We start from the raw sequence: 18392 nt of genomic DNA, 5'->3' as shown, positions 1-18392 counted from the left end.
TGGCGCCATCTCTACATAACGTTATGTACTATAGATACCAACCAGACGTAGTTATCCGTAGATCTTTATTTACGATATTTATTATTAAAATCAGGGAGTTCCGCAGTTATATCTTACGCTCTAATTAAAATAAAGCCATGAAACGAAGTTTTGGCGGCAGGCCTCGCCATAAATGTTGGGAAGATGAAAAATTTTTACCAATACAAGATGAAGGAAAAACAGTTGCGTATTGTTGTCTTTGCGAAAATATTTTGAAAAATACATCAAAAGTGAGGTTACAGATGCATAGGTAAGTCTAGAAAGTTATATTAAGAAGAATGATATTTGGTCAAAAATGATTTCAAAAAAAGTAATTTAATGCAATACATTCATATTCTCAGAAAAAATTGCCACGAAAAGTCGGACAGCGTTGTCGTTGTGTCATAAATATTATTAAACTCTGAATCAGAATCAAACGCCGAGGTCGTCGAGGTCGTCGAGGTCGCCGAGCCATTGGACAATAACGCCAATCTGCTCAAGCTCAAGCAAAAGCAAAAAAAAGGACAAAACATCGAACACACAGATACGGTCATTTTTCGACAAGATTTCTGATAAAGATGAAGTCAGGGTTAACGAGGCATTGATGAAGTTTTTTTGTGGCTGCAATGTTCCTTTTGAAGCAGTTGAATCTGATCACTTTTTAAACTTGATGAAAACCCTGAGAACTGCATACAAACCTCCGACAAAAGAAATGCTGACAAATTCTTTCCTTCACAACTTGCATAAGCAATTAACGGATGAATCTACATTAGTCAATTCTGTTAGGATTTTGATGATTAAACAAACATCATTTCAAAACTCCAAGCAAATTGTAACTTTTGTTAAAACTGTTCAAGGAAAGATCTTCTATTTAAAATCATGGAATATCTCGCTCAATATAGAAGACGTAATTAACGAAGCACTACACATCGCCAAAACTAAATATTTCATCACGATTTATTTAATAATCACAGATCAAGATCACCAAACACTGACAGTGACAATACTTAATGAACAAAGCAACATGTGGATTTTCAATTGTAACTTATCATTTGCGGCATCGTTGGAAAGAATATTATTAGACGAAGACTTTGCAGATAAGGTTCATCATCTGCTTGTCGAATTTTCTGATTTACAAGAGGACTTATTGAAACGTGATGGAGCAATAATCATTCTATCAAATACCACTGCTTGTAGTAATTTGTATGATATGTATGCATCTTGCAAAAAAAACTTAGCAGCTATGAGACAAATTATCGGAGAAGGTATATGTAAATTGAAAAGAGCTGTTGTCGATATACTTTTCGATGAAACATTCGAACAAGAATTACAAGATTCATTGGACATGTATGAATCAATATGTTCAATTCGAGTAAAATGCAAAAGTTCATGCACATTGTTCGCAGATACTGTTAAAGATTGGTTAATTTTAGAATCATTAAACAACAACCTCACTCATCGAATTCAAGAAACTATTAACAAAATAATTACACCAGTTGCATTAGCAGCAAACTTTTGTCATCCAAACTATCAAGGAGAGCGATTTCGAAATGACAAGATACGTATGATTAAGATGACCGAATTTTTTATTGACGCTTTGAATGCAAAAGGATTAGCTGATTACGAGGCATATCGAAGTTCAAGCGGAATATTCGAGAAAATAAAATCGAAGGAATGTCATGATCCACGAGTATTCTGGGATACAGTCAAGCCATTTCATGGTGATTTAGCTGCCATTGCTGTAAAACTTCTAGAAGTACCTGCTTCTGTAATATCATTGGAGCCACGTGTTGTGCACCAAAATGGATTAACTCCAGATCGTCTTCAAAAACTGACAGATTTATATTATGATTTGAAAATACGTGACAAACATGTTACCAACAAATATTGAACATTGTGAAATTTGCCCTTTTTACGTTGTTCGCAAGCTTTCAAAGATGTTTATATATATATATTTTTTTTTAAACAAGTGATAGATTTTCATATATAAAAATGTTATTGTAAATCATATACGTATAAAAATGTTATTGCAAACATGCAAAGGAGAATTTTAGTTTTCGTTTTTTTTTGTAAGCTGCGAAATTTTATAATTAACACCATGTTATTAATAATACTAGATTCAGTATAATGCAAAGAAAATTTAAAATAATTATTTCTTGTTCTTATAATTTAGTGATGTTTTATTACAAGCCTCTGTTACAAATCTTTGCATTATGAAATAAAAATAATACATTAAAAATTACATAAAAATACAGCAGTTTAAATTACATAAAAATACAGCAGTTTAAATTAAAAATAATTTGTATTTTGTAAAAGAAAAAAAGGAAAATACATTATTTTCATTCATCAAACATCGTGTAATTTTTCTCGAACTTCATTTCATCCATTTTTAAAGAATAATATACATTCACTAATTTCTCAGAACTTTCAACGCTCAAACGATTTCGTAAGTCAGAATGTACGAAAGACCAATTAGAAAATAAACGTTCAATTTGGGCCGATGCTGCAGGTATTTTCAACAATTTCCGCGCGAGTGATGACAGATGAGGATGTAGTGTTGCTGCAAGACCCCAGAATGTCTGTGCTGATTTTATCCCTTTCTTCTGCAAGGTTTGAAAGATACCTGCATTGTTTAGATAATTATCCAATCCTGATTGATCTTCAATATCTAACTGTTCTGTTATAAAATCTAGAGCCATTGCTCTTTCATTCTCTTGATGAAAAAATCGTTTACCCTGATACTGTGGGTGCATAAGGTTTGCAGCAAGAACAATTGGAGTTAAAACTTTTTTCAGACGAGCTTGGAACGTTTTTATAATGGAATCGTCATCCGTTGGAATATTTAGTTTTAGCCATTTCTCACAGGCATCTGCTATGCTTGCGTCAGATCGACACAGATTTATGAGTTCACATATAGGATCGAAGAGTATAATGCAGTCTTGTAATTGAGTCTCAAACGAAGATTCGCTTAGCAATCGTAAATTATGCGTAGCAATTGTAACCTTTTGTTCATCTACTAGAGTTCGCATTAAATGTAAATTTTTTAAGCAACATCTGAAAGCATCGCGATAACTGCACCACCTTGTTTGGCATGGCAATATAATATAATTCTAGATCTTTAAGCAGGGCCATTCTAGATTTTTAAGCAAGGATAGACACGTAAATTATTTAGATAGTCACATTTTACGTGAGTTCACAAAATGTAAAAAATATTTACGTGACAATGACGATATTTTTGTTACGAAAGCTGACAAGGGCCAAACAACGGTCGTTATGGACAAGAAAACGTACATTGACCAAATGAATTTGTTACTTGACGATCAAATGACTTATAAAAAAGTAAAAAAGGACCCAATTAAACGCATTACAACAAAACTTAACGAGCTCATCAAATCATGGCACACCAATGGCATTGTCGATGACCGTACTTATAAGTTTCTTAACTGCACTAATGGTAATCTCCCGAGATGCTACGGTCTACCTAAAATACATAAACACGGTTTTCCCTTGCGAATCATTGTCTCCGCTGTAGGTAGTCCACTTTACAATGTAGCTCGTTTCATCCATGACATACTTCATAAATCCATACCGAAACCTAAGTCACATATTAAAGATAGTTGGACCTTTGTGACTGAGATTAACAATTTCAAAATTAACCCGGACGAATTGATGGTCTCTCTTGACGTCACTGCATTATTCACTAATATACCGAAAGATTTAGTCATGCAAGGTATAAAGAATAAATGGAAATATATTTCCCGTAAGACGGATTTCAATTTAGAACAATTTTTATACGCGATTGACCTCATTTTATCTTCAACAAGTTTTCAGTTTGACGGACAATTTTATGAACAGGTGTTCGGTAGCCCTATGGGGTCCCCTCTCTCCCCTATCCTTGCGGACATTGTCATGGATGATCTTGAGACTTTCTGCTTGAAGCAATTAGGTTTCACGATCCGATTTTTTTGTCGTTATGTTGACGATGTCTTCGCGATAATTCCGAAGTCTAATATTGATGAAATTTTAACGATTTTCAATAATTATCACACTCGGTTAAAATTTACCTACGAAACTGAGGAAAATAACTCAATCAATTTCTTGAATACGACTGTCATCAGGGAGAATGATACCTTAATTACTAACTGGTACACGAAACCTACCTTTTCCGGTCGATACGTTAATTATTTTTCTAGTCACCCGAAAAAATATAAACTGAACAATATAATAAGCTTGGTCGACCACGCGATCTTACTTTCCGACAAACGGTTCCACGATAATAACATTGATAAAATCAAAGAGATACTTTTGAACAATTGCTATCCCCCGCATACAGTTGACAGATGTATTAAAGATAGACTAAAACTACTCAGTAACCGTGATAACACATCTAACACGAATGATATTGTACGACGTATACCGGAAAATTGTATAACTGTTCCCTACATTAAGGGTCTCAGCGAGAGACTTTTGCGTATTTTCAATGATCACGGTCTTCACGTTCTTTATACAGTTCCTAAGTCCCTCGATTGCGTCATAAGGAGGGGGAAAGATAGACTAGATTGTTTCAAGCAGACTAACTTAATTTATAAAATCAATTGCGGAAATTGCGATGCCACGTACATTGGCCAAACCAAAAGACATCTCGAAACACGCATTAAAGAGCATAGGGCAGATATCAAGAAACATGTCAGCAACCATTCCGTCGTTAGTAAACATCGTACCTCTCTTGATCACGAATTCGAATGGCATAAAACTGAGATATTACATAGCGAAAAACAAGTTAGAAAACGCGAGATCGCAGAAATGTTTTTCATAAAACAAAATAACAATACAATCAACCTACAGAAAGACACGGATAATTTGACCGGGGCATACGATATAATAATAAAGAACATTTAACGTCGATCGCGATCAGTGTGCCTTTGTCAACCGTGGGCTGCTGACATGCTTTTCCCACACATACTACGTCCTTTACATATGACGCGCAAACTTGTAAGTTATTTAAAATTGTTAATTTATATTTTATTTCTTTTTATTTATTTTTTTCTTTTTTTTTATATATAATTTTAGTTCTTGACTTTTGGATTGTTGGCACAATGCCAGGACTGAATTGTTTGTAAGAGATAGAACACTTGATAAGGACCGAAAGTGACGGTCGAAACGTCGTGAGATAATAAAATTCATATATTGCCAGTCAGAGTCGATTATTACTACTCCTTTTTATTTTATTCACTGGCGAAGAAAAGGTTTCTTTATTGAATAATTCTAGATCCCCCGCGATTTTTTAATTCTCTTTCTGCGCTTGTCATTCTAAATTCTCGTAATAAATTACTAACAGATTGTGCGAAATCCATCGGTACGAGAGATTTCGCTAATAAATTGGCACTGTGACTATGGCAAGTAGAATGCCAAATATTTACTTGCCGTCCCATGGCAATCATTGGCGACGCATTGTCAGAAACTACAGCATATATGGAGATTTTAAATTTTTCGTTTGCTAATTGTACAGCTTCCTTGACTATATCTTTTAACTGATGAGACGTTTCCCTTAATTCAGTAAAATCCCAGGATTTAAGAAATATGCTTTTTTCATTAACATTGTGAATTATACACACAACATTTTTTGTGTTGGCTGCTGAATTTTTCCACCCATCACATATGAGAACTCCTTCAGAACCTTGAGTTTGGATCCTTTCCTTCATTACATTCTGATGTACTTTATCCAGAATTATTTTAGAAAGGCGTTTTCTTGTCGGTGGACGATAACTTGAGTTTAGCAGCTGTAGAAATTTTTTAAATCGTGGAGATTCTACAACATTCATTGGTATGTTGCATCCAAAGAAAAATTCACCTAAGGCAAGGTCAATTTCTTCTGTGTTTATCTGAAATGATTATTAGAGTTCGCATTACTTAAATGTCTTGATTCAAAATTAATAATAATTATAATAATAATAAAATATATTTCATATTTTCTCTTATTATTAACAAAGGAGGGGTGTCAATAAGGCCGTTTTTTGGCCCACGTCAGAATCGCTCCAAACTGTGGTATTTTTTTCCTACCGATGTAGCTCACAACCTCCTAGAACCGTTTGCTGTCCGAGCAATTAAAGGCTGAGAACGGGCAACTTGAAATCTCAAAAATCAATGGAGTTTTTCACATGGTGGTAGTGCCGGTCTCATTTCAGCATGTCATTGTTGAGCTTTCATCACCATATTTTCTCAAAAACTACTAGAGTATGCTGCTTTAAATACGAAAGGGAGCTCATCAGACCTTCATGCATTCAAGATAAAATCAAGCCTGGTATTTTGAACGGATTGCCATATTACTGAACAATCATGCAATAGCATCCCTTGCGATTCCATGAAAAAGAAGTCCGTTCCGGAAGATATTCTTTACATCTCCTCACTGAGGTTTGGAATTCAAATATTTTTTCACAGTATGTGATTTCGAATATACATTGCATTCGCAAAATGATGTAATTCCTTAAAATCAAGTTTGGGCTTATAGTAGTATCGTCCGATTCATCGCAAGGGATGCTATTGCATGATTGTTCAGTAATATGGCAATCTGTTCAAAATACCAGGCTTGATTTTATCTTGAATGCATGAAGGTCTAATGAGCTCCCTTTTGTATTTAAAGCAGCATACTCTAGTAGTTTTTGAGAAAATATGGTGATGGAAGCTCAACAATGACATGCTGAAATGAGACCGGCACTACCACCATGTGAAAAACTCCATTGATTTTTGAGATTTCAAGTTGCCCGTTCTCAGCCTCTAATTGCTCGGACAGCAAACGGTTCTAGGAGGTTGTGAGCTACATCGGTAGGAAGAAAATACCACAGTTTGGAGCGATTCTGACGTGGGCCAAAAAACGGCCTTATTGACACTTGACACCCCTCCTTTGATTATATCTCAATATAATCTAAGTATAATATTTTATTTAACATATTGTCAGTAAATATTCTCAAAAAATCATTTTTCTAATAATGAATAACGATTATGGGTGAGATCTCTGGCTTTCTTGAACTATGAAGCCACGAGCATCTTTTAACGGATCAGAGTGCCAAGTGGGCCATTTTTGATAAGCAAAACTGGCGCTGTGGGATGAACCAAACGCAGAGTTAAGGCGCCCAACTCGACGCTCATGGGACACCATGAGCCACGATTCTGTATTCTGTAACATAAATATATTTTTTTAGATAAATTAAGGCTATCCTGTAATTATTTCTTTATTTTTCAATTATATAGTTTTAAAACAATCTTTAATAAAACTTACCAGTCACTTTAACCTGAGTTTAACCTTTAACCGCAAACGGCGCAAATCTGGTAAACACAGATGTTTGGTTAAGTTGTTCATAGGGTATTATACGTTTTACACGTTTTTAACGTATCTTACAGTATTATACGTTTTTAACGTATTTTACCGTAAAATACCGTAAAATGTAAAAAACCCTAAAAAACGCTCGGATGACCCAACCCTGAGCATGACTATCGTATGCTTATCGCATTGCCCAATGTACGCTATCACGAATTATTCCGGAAACTTGTCAAGCAATTTGGCTCTCCCTAAAAGAGACAGTTCTGATTGATCCAACTGAAGAAAATTGAAGTACGATTGCAGGAGACTTTGAGACAACATGCCAATTTCCACAGTGCATAGGCACTATCGATGGGAAACATGTCGAAATTCAGGTAATGTGTATTGTTATGTCCTGCGGACTCCACGATTTCCCTTTTTCGCGGAAATTCCTATGCGCTTAAAATAGCCCTTAAGATTAGGATAAGTAAACTGAGCATGGACGGTTATCGATCGGCGAGTGAGCCTTGATCCTTGCACATTCTCTTTTTTTTTATAACTAAAGTACCTATTTGCCTAAGCGACTAAAAGCGACCTTCCAGATGACGAAATACCGACAGACGGGGCATACGTGACCAGATTTCTATCAGCCTTGTCGGGCCCATAACTATAAACCCGGCGACACGACGCGCCAAAAGGGCCTTAATTCCAGACAGGGTTTGATGGGGATTTTTATTGCATCGCGCGACTATGCCAAAATTACCCGCGCAATGTTCCGACAAACAGAAACGAGGTCTAAAACGTGCTTTTAGAAATCTTGTAAGGGCACGTGGCGGAGGTTTCTGTTTGCAATAAGACTGCAATTAAGATTAGAAGGGTATGCATCGTCTGTCAACATTGGAACAGGGTCGCGAGATAAATAAGAGACCCTAATAAAAGAGAAATCGGCGATAGTCGAAAACAAATGAATCACTGATGGGTTGCACCCCCAATAAGACAGTGGGGGCCTTACAAGAAGACTCACCAATGAACAGCCGGAAAAATCGATAACCATCTCTAGCTTTCTAGGATAGGCGAAAGCTTAAGGATCTACCTCTTGGGTGAGAAACATCCCGCCCAATAAGAAATCCTTTAAACCAAAAATTAGAAACATCCCGCCAACCAGAAGTTCCCAAAACGAAAACCAGACACCTCCCACAACGAAATCCACCCTTTCCATCCTTGGAACCTTCCTATATAAACCCCGACATTGCGGCACTCCAACTCAACAAAGCCTTCGAGTCTCTTCAAGCCTCTCAAGCTTCAGTCTCGTGCTTCAGTCTCGGCCTTATAATCGTGATCTCTTCCGTCTTTGAGTCACGATTCCGCACTTAGAGTCAGTGCAAGAAATCCGACAGCATATCAGTCGCTCCGACTCATCCTCCAACCAAGGTCCATTCGGGAAGGAGTCCGCTCCAACGTTTTGAGACTCATCAAGTAGTAAGTCCTATACATATATATAATAAGGTTTTATTTCGTGTGCCAATTATTTCCACCAATTATCTCAGAAAGTATTGGTTTATTGGAAAAGTGTTTCAGATAAAAGTTGAAAGGTTCGAAAGGGGCCAATAGACGATCTTATTGGATTTTCGATCTAGGCCCTGTATTGAGCCCAATATCCCAGCGAGAAATTACCCATCGAATCGACGTCTAATTGACGTCGAAAACGTATATCGAAAAGTAATTGAAATATTCATCGATTTCGATTGATTTATGGCACAACTTTCGATGAATTTTCGACTCAGAATAAATCGATTTCGACTCGATATTGATTATTATTTCCTCACTGCAGATATGGGCCGATTCATCGTCTCCGATTAACATAATCCTCCGATTAAACTCTTCGGCTCTTTCTAAGGGGGGGAGATCCATAGACTTGCAAGTTGCGAGGAGAAGACGGATGAATTGATGAGGGGGATTATTTAAAAATGGGAGAATATCTCTTGGAGATTGAGAAAAGGTTTCCTCAATGTATTTGACTAAATAAGAGGCTTTACTACAGTACAATCCGCAATTAAATATTACATGGTTAATATTTTGCATTGGGTTGCCGCAAGGGCAGCGTTCGGCTGATGACAAAGAACGAGACGTCTGTCGTAGCGTGGACATAAAGTAAAGCATACATAGAAAAACGTAAGACGTAAAAGACTGTAAAATATATAGCCTTTCGCGACTTACGTTATTCTCTACCTTATTTTAGTCTATTAACAGCCTTCTGAAGTTCCGATCACGGACTTATATCCAATTGCAGCACTGCTGTTTGGCGCCGTCGGTGCTCAACGAAATATTCAAGTCGTTGCTCGGTTGCCGGGTTGTTTGCGCACGCGCAGCAAATGGCGGCTCATACATATAACGCAAGTAATAAAAAGCTGTGTTCAGCAGAGAAAACTACTTTGCAATTGTTGTAAAATTTGTGAATGTGATTGGTGTATGCTTTTAATTTTGGCCGAAACGAAGAGTAATACACCAATCAAATTCACGAATTTCACAATTGCAGTTGCAAAGCAGCTTTCTGCTGAATACAATTATAATTAGTATAATGCCTATATATAGGTGCCTATATATAAAAACTTTTTTACTTTCTGTCTTTAATATTTATTTTTAATTATTTAATTTTTTTATTTAATTTAATTATGTTTAAAAAGTAATGGCAAACACGGCAGGTTTGTCTAGAATTGTTAGATAGGTGAGCGACAGAAAGAGAGTTCCTTTAAAGTCAATTTTGTTTTTATTATGTGTAGTTATCTTTACAAAAAAAGAAAATATGTTGACGTGAAAGAAATTGAGAGTAACTAAAGAGTTTTTACATTAGTTGAAATAAAAGCAAACCAAATCAGTAATCTGTCCTGAACATAGAATAGAAAATAAATAAACTGAAATAAAAAACCAGATCTTACAGGTCGGAATTAAGATGTCTGGATTACTGATTGAAAATGTGAGTCCGAATGTTTACTGAAACGTAATACCGATTATGAAAAAAAAGAAGAAAGAAAAATGAAAAGAGAGGGGGTCCTCTCTGCATTAATAATGTCTATTTCCTGGCGGTGAGTTCTCCCTGGTGATCCGACTCTCGCTCGGTTGGTCTCCAGAACACGCGCCGCAACGATCAATCCATCAAGAAAGAAGTAACGGACTCGACACGTTCGAAGAAACGCAAGCAAGTGCGGCCATGACACCTAACGAGTGAGGAAGAAGCGGGGGCAATATCTGAACAAATTATTTAATTTTTAATAAGTCCAATTATTAATATTTATTTTTATAATTGTATTTTTTATTTTCATAAATGTAAATACAAATATCTTATTGTATTAATATTTAATATTAATAATTTAATTAGTTGCTTAATTTAACTTCTTGTTTAATAAATGAGCGGATGTAGTACTGAAAATGTACCTATTATATAATATTTTAATTTTCAAAATTGTCAAATTACAAACAGGAATTTTGTTGTGACTTTTACAGTTATAAAGTAACTAGTATTTAATAGAAATGGAAGCCTTAAAAAATTAATATTGTAACGCAATTATTATAATGCTCAAATCATAAAATATTTACATTATCCATGTCTGCCAATACAATATAATTTTTTATTCATATTGCATTCTATATAATGGCAATGTTATTATATATTTGACAGGCAAATCAAAATAGCTTCGAATCGATATCGAAATGATGAAATATCGAAGTCTTAACAGAAAATACATAATTTGCCTGTTTACAGTCTGGCGCGATGAATGTATGTCACAAATAATCTCTTCTTTTAAAAAAATGTCATATAGCACAAACTTCAAATTTCGAGCATTATTTCGATATGATGTAATATCGATGATTTCGACGTCAATTAGACGTCGATTCGATGGGTCATTTCTCGCTGAGTAGGGCCTAAGTCAAATTTTTTAAATAAAAACCCCTATTTTTTATTGTACCATCCTTCTCTATTAATTAATTTAAACAACTTTTGTTTGAAAAATTCTTTTATTTGCCTAATACTTTTTGAGATATTCAAGGAAAACTTGGTAACTTTTTCAATATTTAGCTTATGATATCTTGATAATTGTTTGCCAGAGGAAAAAGTGGTATAGAAGACTTTTTGACTTGATTTTGCCTTCAGAATATGCTGTTGCAATAGCACTCCAATTTCTTTAAATATTTGTAAACACTCCAAGAAGATGCATACACAAATATTTAAAAAAAATTGGAGTGTGTGTGTGTGTGTTCCGGCATGTCGGAAAAAATAGGTATAAAAATAGGAGGTAAATGTACAGAATAGTGGCCTCCTCACCGATTTCGTTGAACTTAGGCTTAATCGACGCGTTTTTGTACAAAACGACCGAATCTGGCAGAAAAAAGTGTCGCTCTGCCCCGCGAAGCGAGATATTAACAGTTAAAGTTTCTTTTCTTTGGTGTTGATTCCCTCGGTTGAGGGAAAATTAGTGCCTTTAGCTCCGCCCCGGAGCTATATAGCAACTTAACAGGTAAAGTTGACGACTATCAGGTTATGAGACCTGTCATACCGACAAGATGTAGCGACTACGAGCATTCCCCGCGACCACATGCGCATGCTCCGTGACCGCACGCGCATGCAAGAGGTCACGTGACAACTGTTTGGTTGGTAAGTCATAAGTGTAACATAATTCGAAATGATATTCTTTCGACGTATAGATTAGTGACGCGTTTTAAAAGTATTTAACTGTTTAAAGCGCGTCACTAACCTATGTAAGTTAGTGACGCGCTTTAAAAGTATTTAAGTGTTTAAAGCGCGTCACTAACCTATGTAAGTTAGTGACGCGCTTTAAAAGTATTTAAGTGTTTAAAGCGCGTCACTAACCTATGTAGAAAATATCAAAATCCGAAAAATTGTCTATAAATTAGAATAAAAATTTTGAATTTTTGACGCCAATTTCTCAGTTCCTATTTGTTTCCGTACAAAATCCTTTATGGTATAAACGTGTCCTCTAATAGTCAACAATTGCTGCAAGTTTCATCAAATTCGGAGGTAGGGGCTATTCGGAAGTTGAGCCTAAACTCCCAATATACACTCATGATTGAGGATTAAACCCACAATTTACCTAAACCTTAATGGTCAACACTCAATCTACACCTAAATTTAAGTGTTGACACTTTGATGACAAACACTAAACTTACGCCCAAATTTGAGTGTTAACTCTCAAATTTGGGCGTAAGTTTAGTGTTAACACTCAGGGCCTAGCGGAGTAAGCATGTGAAATCTGCCCTTGATCATACAGAGCTGACATTAATGTCACAAGTTAGTACCAATGTGATAAAACTTTCTACCAAATATTATTTAAAAAAATTCATTTTTTTAGAAGTTATGCAGGGAGAAAGTAAAATAAAGAAATGTATTTTTCTCGAAAACCACTTGACCGATCTTGATGAAAAAAATATATGTTATGTAGACTAATAAAACTAATTAACAAAAAAAAATGTCCAAAATGTTTGCCAAAAAAAAGACAAAAAAAAATATTTGAATTTTTTAATATTTTTTTTAGGGTGATATGTTCGAGGTACCACTTTGAAATTTTTACGAAAATTTCTCTTAAAGTGTCCACTATAACATATATTTTTTTCAATTTTTTTAAAATGGTGGAACATAGTTAAAAATACGAAAATCGTAAGCGTCGCGTCACTCCGGCGCACAGTGCAGTGCCATTCCGCGTTGCGGGTGTTCGATGTGACTTTAATAGCACATATGTACGTCTGCAATTAGCCTATAATATGTATACTTTTTAATTTTTATATTTAAAAACTGCAATCTGCAAAACCAGTATATGCTGCATATGTATCAACAACATGTAGATACATATATCCGCACCTAGCGGCTGCAAAGCTAACTGCGTCGTGTGCACCGCGATTGACTGTAATATGTATCGCCGCCGCTAAGCGCTACCACTTACATTCGCACCTAGCGCCCCTAGCGGCTACAAAGCTAACTGCGTCGTGTGCACCGCGATTGACTGTAATATGTATCGCCGCCGCTAAGCGCTACCACTTACACTTAGGCGCTGCAATTACAAAAATGGGTTTTGGTTTGGTACACTAAAGATCTAGCCGGCAAGATCAGGTACAGCAGGTTGTAACACGGAACATTATATAGCAACAGGTTTGGCCGTAACTGAGATCTGTTGATATCTTTTATTAGATCTCTTTAGAGCGGAGTTTTTTGTCGCGGATACTTTTCATTTTGTACAGAACTTGGGTTTTGTCTCTTAAAGATAGTATTGCTTTATGTATATGTACTTGTGTTTACGTATTTAAGTCTTATTTTTATATTGTGCATAGGAATTGTACGTAATCATTTGTAGTGTGTATTTTGACTGCATAAATAAGATGTCTTTAAAGCGCGCCATCGCGCACTTAAAATGTGCTGGTTGCGACATCTTTCTTAAGAAAAGTAGAGGTAGAAAAAAACTAGAAAGGAGTACAGAAGAAGCACATTCTTTTTCTAACTTATTAAATAAAACTATATCTGTCAATGATATTTTATGTAATAAATGTCGACTATCTATTTATAAAATTAAAAAAACCCCCGACAGATTATCAGAATGTGAAACAGATCTTCAGGTTGAGTTTACTAGGGATCCAACATTTCAAATTGCAGTAAAATCTGAAAAAGACGTTTCAGATATCGAATATATTCAAATTCCTCTCCAAAGAACAGTCTCTACTCATAACTATTGCTGCATTTGTTCTTCGAGAAAAGATCTGATTGTTATTCCTGAAGAAGCTCGTATACAATCATATTTAAAAAGAAAAATATACATTCCAGTTGGCAACAGGTGTTGTAAAAGTCATGTAATTAAGAATAGACTTTTTGAAGAAGACCTCAGTCTTTTGAAAGTGCACTCCAACACATCAAGTCTTAGTGTAGCAGAGTTGTCCAAAATGATGGAAACTCTTACTGTCAAGTGTGATTCCACATTATTCGATCAAGTAGGCGAAAGTGGTTTTTCAGAAAAACAATTTCTGGTCTTGACAGGATTGACATGGGATAATCTTAATGAATTAAAGGATATGATGACTTCGTTAAGAAATAGTAAATCGCGTTCTGTCATTCAAGCTTTAGTTGTTTTTCTTTTTAAACTACGCACGGGTAATTCCAATAAAGTGATAAGTTCCATCTTTCAACTAGAATATGAACAGTCAGTATCTGATTATTGTGGAAGTATTATGAAATCTTTTGAAAGGGACATTTTACCAACTCGCTTTGGTTTACAAGCTCTAAATAGAGATGATATTATCAACAATCATACTACCACAATAGCGAAAAAATTGTTTGATGTCCAAGAAAACATGTTTTTGATTTGTGATGGTACGTATGTGCGACATCAAAAAAGTACTAACTCTGAGTACCAAAGAAAGTCTTTCTCTGGTCAGAAGAAAGTACCTCTTTGCAAACCTTTTACCATCTGTGCGACTGACGGATATGTCGTTGATATGGTCGGACCGTTTCTCGCAAATCAAAATGATGCGGACATTTTGAAAATTATCATGGAAGATCCAAATGGTTTGTCCAAATTCTTAAAAGAAGGTGATACTTTCGTTCTTGATCGCGGTTTCCGAGATATAAAGTCTGATTTGGAAGAAAAAAAATTTAAAGTATTGATGCCAGCTTTAAAAGGAAAACGAAAGCAGTTGACGACAGAAGAATCAAATCAATCTCGGTTTGTAACTAAAATTCGTTGGGCAGTAGAATCTGTTCATGGCGTATTAAAACAAAAGTATCATCTTCTAGATCACAAAATTGATAATAAGTTGTTGCCTAACGTTAGACTTTATTTCAAAATAGCGTCTTTTTTAAATAATACTTTTGGAAAAAGACTTGACTCCGATGTAGACACTTTTGACGAAATTGTTCAAAGGATGCATACTCGAAAAAGTGTCTAAAATACTTTAGCTATTGAAGCTGAAAAAAAGGTTGGTTTCGACAAAAACTTCCTTTCCAAAGTATTACATCTAAGGACTTATTAGATTTTCCGGAAATGACTGAAAGAGATTTAAAAATATTTTTCACGGGATCTTACCAACTGTCACAATCGATATCTTATTTGGCGGAAATGCTCGATGAAAACGGAGAACTCAATCTCAAATTCGTAAAAAGTGAGAAAAATGTGCTTAAAGTTGAAGTTCAGTCTCGACACATTTCTCGCAAAAAATACCGGTGTTTTTTAAGGTATATACCTAACAGCACAGGAATTTCTGGAGTAACACATTACGCATGTGAATGCGCTAATGGGCTACGAACAATTGGATGCTGCTGTCATATTGCTGCAATTATATATTATCTATCTCATGCAAGATATTTAGCGAAAATTTTGAAACCAGCAGTAATACTGAGCAATCTGTTTAAGAAAACAAATAACATTCCAGTAATAGACAGTGATAGTGAAGAAGATTAAATAAATCGTAGGTGTAGGGTGTAATGAGAGGCGAGGTCTTACATTCAAAAAGCACCCCGATTTTACGGAAACATAGTGAGAGGCGAGGGGACTCACGTTAAAAAAGCACCCCGATTTTACGGAAACGTAGTGAGAGGCGAGGGGACTCACGTTAAAAAAGCACCCCGATTTTACGGAAACGTAGTGAGATGCGAGGGGACTCACGTTAAAAAAGCACCCCGATTTTACGGAAACGTAGTGAGAGGCGAGGGGACTCACGTTAAAAAAGCACCCCGATTTTACGGAAACGTAGTGAGAGGCGAGGGGACTCACGTTAAAAAAGCACCCCGATAAGGAGTTTAAAACCGTACTGCAACCTCCACGTGGTAAACTCTGGAAACTATAAAAATTAAAAAGTATACATATTATAGGCTAATTGCAGACGTACATATGTGCTATTAAAGTCACATCGAACACCCGCAACGCGGAATGGCACTGCACTGTGCGCCGGAGTGACGCGACGCTTACGATTTTCGTATTTTTAACTATGTTCCACCATTTTAAAAAAATTGAAAAAAATATATGTTATAGTGGACACTTTAAGAGAAATTTTCGTAAAAATTTCAAAGTGGTACCTCGAACATATCACCTTAAAAAAAAATATTTAAAAATTCAAATATTTTTTTTTGGTCTTTTTTTTGGCAAACATTTTGGACATTTTTTTTGTTAATTAGTTTTATTAGTCTACATAACATATATTTTTTTCATCAAGATCGGTCAAGTGGTTTTCGAGAAAAATACATTTCTTTATTTTACTTTTTCCCTGCATAACTTCTAAAAAAATGAATTTTTTAAAATAATATTTGGAGGAAAGTTTTATCATATTGGTACTAACTTGTGACATTAATGTCAGCTCTGTATGATCAAGGGCAGATTTCACATGCTTACTCCGCTAGGCCCTTGGGTGTTAACCATCAAAGTTGAGTGTATTTTTTCATAAGGGTTGGCTGAATCGCGTTTGCAATTTTTGCCGTGTTATTGCAAACGTGATTGGTCGTTTCGTTTCAGTCGATTGATCGAGTGTACAAATGTTTTTTGCATAGATAATAACAAATAAAAAACATTACAAGGCGCACGCAATGCGCGCGCTATAATCTAGTCCATTCATAAAAAAGCCATGTAAAAGATTTTATTGTTGACATGTTTCCGCGATGCTGATTGGTTCTCTCATTGCGCTGACTTTGTGAGCATCTGTCATCGTATATTTTGACAGTTTTATGTGTATCAAGAGGTTAATAATAAAATAGTAATAGTATAATGTTAAAGCTAAATAGCGCGCGCAAAGCGCGCGTCTGTGATGTCTAGTTAAATAAAAATTTAAAGAAACACACAATGTATGGTTGGCCTATCAGAAAAATTCCTCTTTTACACAATAGATTTCAAAGTATGTTAATTATTGTATGAGAATAATACTTTTATAAGTCTTTCTTGTAATATATCTTGGGATTATATTGTGTACATATTGACTTATATTCATAAATTAAACTAATAAACTTAATAATGATACACTAATAAATTCGAGCAAATTTTGTATATGTTTCTTTTGTTTGCAGTAACATTATCATTACTAGAACCATGATAAAATAGTTTATAGATTGAATTTGAATAACTTCTTGCATAACACATTTCTTTTAATATTTTTGTTTGTTTACGTTTTTATAACATTAATGTTATCAACATGAAATTTATCAGAATGATAATGTATAATTTCAAATAGTATTTTAATTAATTTTAATTAACTTTAATCACTATTCAATGATACCTATGGCAATACGCCGGGCACGCCAAAGATGCTGCTGGAGATTATGTCCATCTTCGATTGTTGTTTCTCACATAATTTGGTGCTTATTGTCGATGCAACTAAACCCTTTTCAATTTCTGCACCTTTCATTACGCTATCTATTGTATTTTATATCTTCTCATTTTATTATGTCGTTGTATTTCATACATTTTAAATGTCTTATGCATCCTATATTAAGTCTACAGCAATTTTGAGAGGTAGTTTATAAAATATTGTACTTATATTCCATTAAATTCAATTTCACGCACAAAATATATATCTTGCGAAATATTACTTACTCTAATAAATATACTTGGAATAATACTTTGATTTCACTTCTTTTTCGTGCCATTATATTTATTTTTTTTGTGTTTTTGAAATAATATTACTTGCTCTAATAAATATACTTGGAAAAATACTTTGATTTCACTTCTTTTTCATGCCATTATATTTATTTTTTTGTGTTTTTTAAATAAATATTTTCATTATTTGTTTAATATTATTTATAAAATTATTTTGTCTAAAATATACTTGGCGTTTTTTTTACATTTTCAATGTCTTTTTTTAGGTGGATTTCGCGAATTTTTGTTAAGTATTTTTATCACAGTAACACACAATAATACACAGTAATAATATATACTTTGTAATTAATTATTTATTTTTCTATTTATCACTCCCTTACTCAGTACCGAACATAATATCATAGTTCATCATTAGTTAATAATGCAACATAGTTGCATTATTAAACAAATATAATACGATGTTTCTAATAAATATTTTTTTATTTTCTTTCACTACCCAG

General features: G+C 34.7%; 1 protein-coding gene across 1 annotated transcript; it reads right to left on the bottom strand.

Annotated features, from left to right (window-relative positions):
- Positions 1-2357: 2357 nt before the first annotated feature.
- LOC139782432 (uncharacterized) lies at positions 2358-17701 on the bottom strand. The gene is made up of 3 exons (XM_071721467.1): positions 17585-17701; positions 5283-5900; positions 2358-3122 (listed from the first exon to the last, which is right to left on the bottom strand). Exons 1-3 carry the CDS (start codon positions 17699-17701, stop codon positions 2358-2360), a joined length of 1500 nt encoding a protein of 499 aa, XP_071577568.1.
- Positions 17702-18392: the final 691 nt, after the last annotated feature.

This window comes from Temnothorax nylanderi, unplaced genomic scaffold (assembly GCF_030848795.1).
Source record: "Temnothorax nylanderi isolate EJ_2023f unplaced genomic scaffold, tnyl_v1.0 TNYL_tig0412_pilon, whole genome shotgun sequence".
NCBI classification, from domain to species: Eukaryota; Metazoa; Arthropoda; class Insecta; order Hymenoptera; family Formicidae; genus Temnothorax; species Temnothorax nylanderi.
Note: the sequence above shows the minus strand (reverse complement) of the source record. Positions and strands in the feature narration are given on the sequence as shown.

Excerpts from the sequence above, each read along its gene's own strand:
- LOC139782432 (XM_071721467.1), bottom strand. The coding sequence starts at position 17,701 with ATGAAAGGTGCAGAAATTGAAAAGGGTTTAGTTGCATCGACAATAAGC. Across the intron at positions 5,901-17,584 it reads GCATCTTTGGCGTGCCCGGC|ATAAACACAGAAGAAATTGA; the intron begins GTATTGCCATAG and ends TAATCATTTCAG. Across the intron at positions 3,123-5,282 it reads AAAATCGCGGGGGATCTAGA|ATTATATTGCCATGCCAAAC; the intron begins ATTATTCAATAA and ends ATCTAGAATTAT.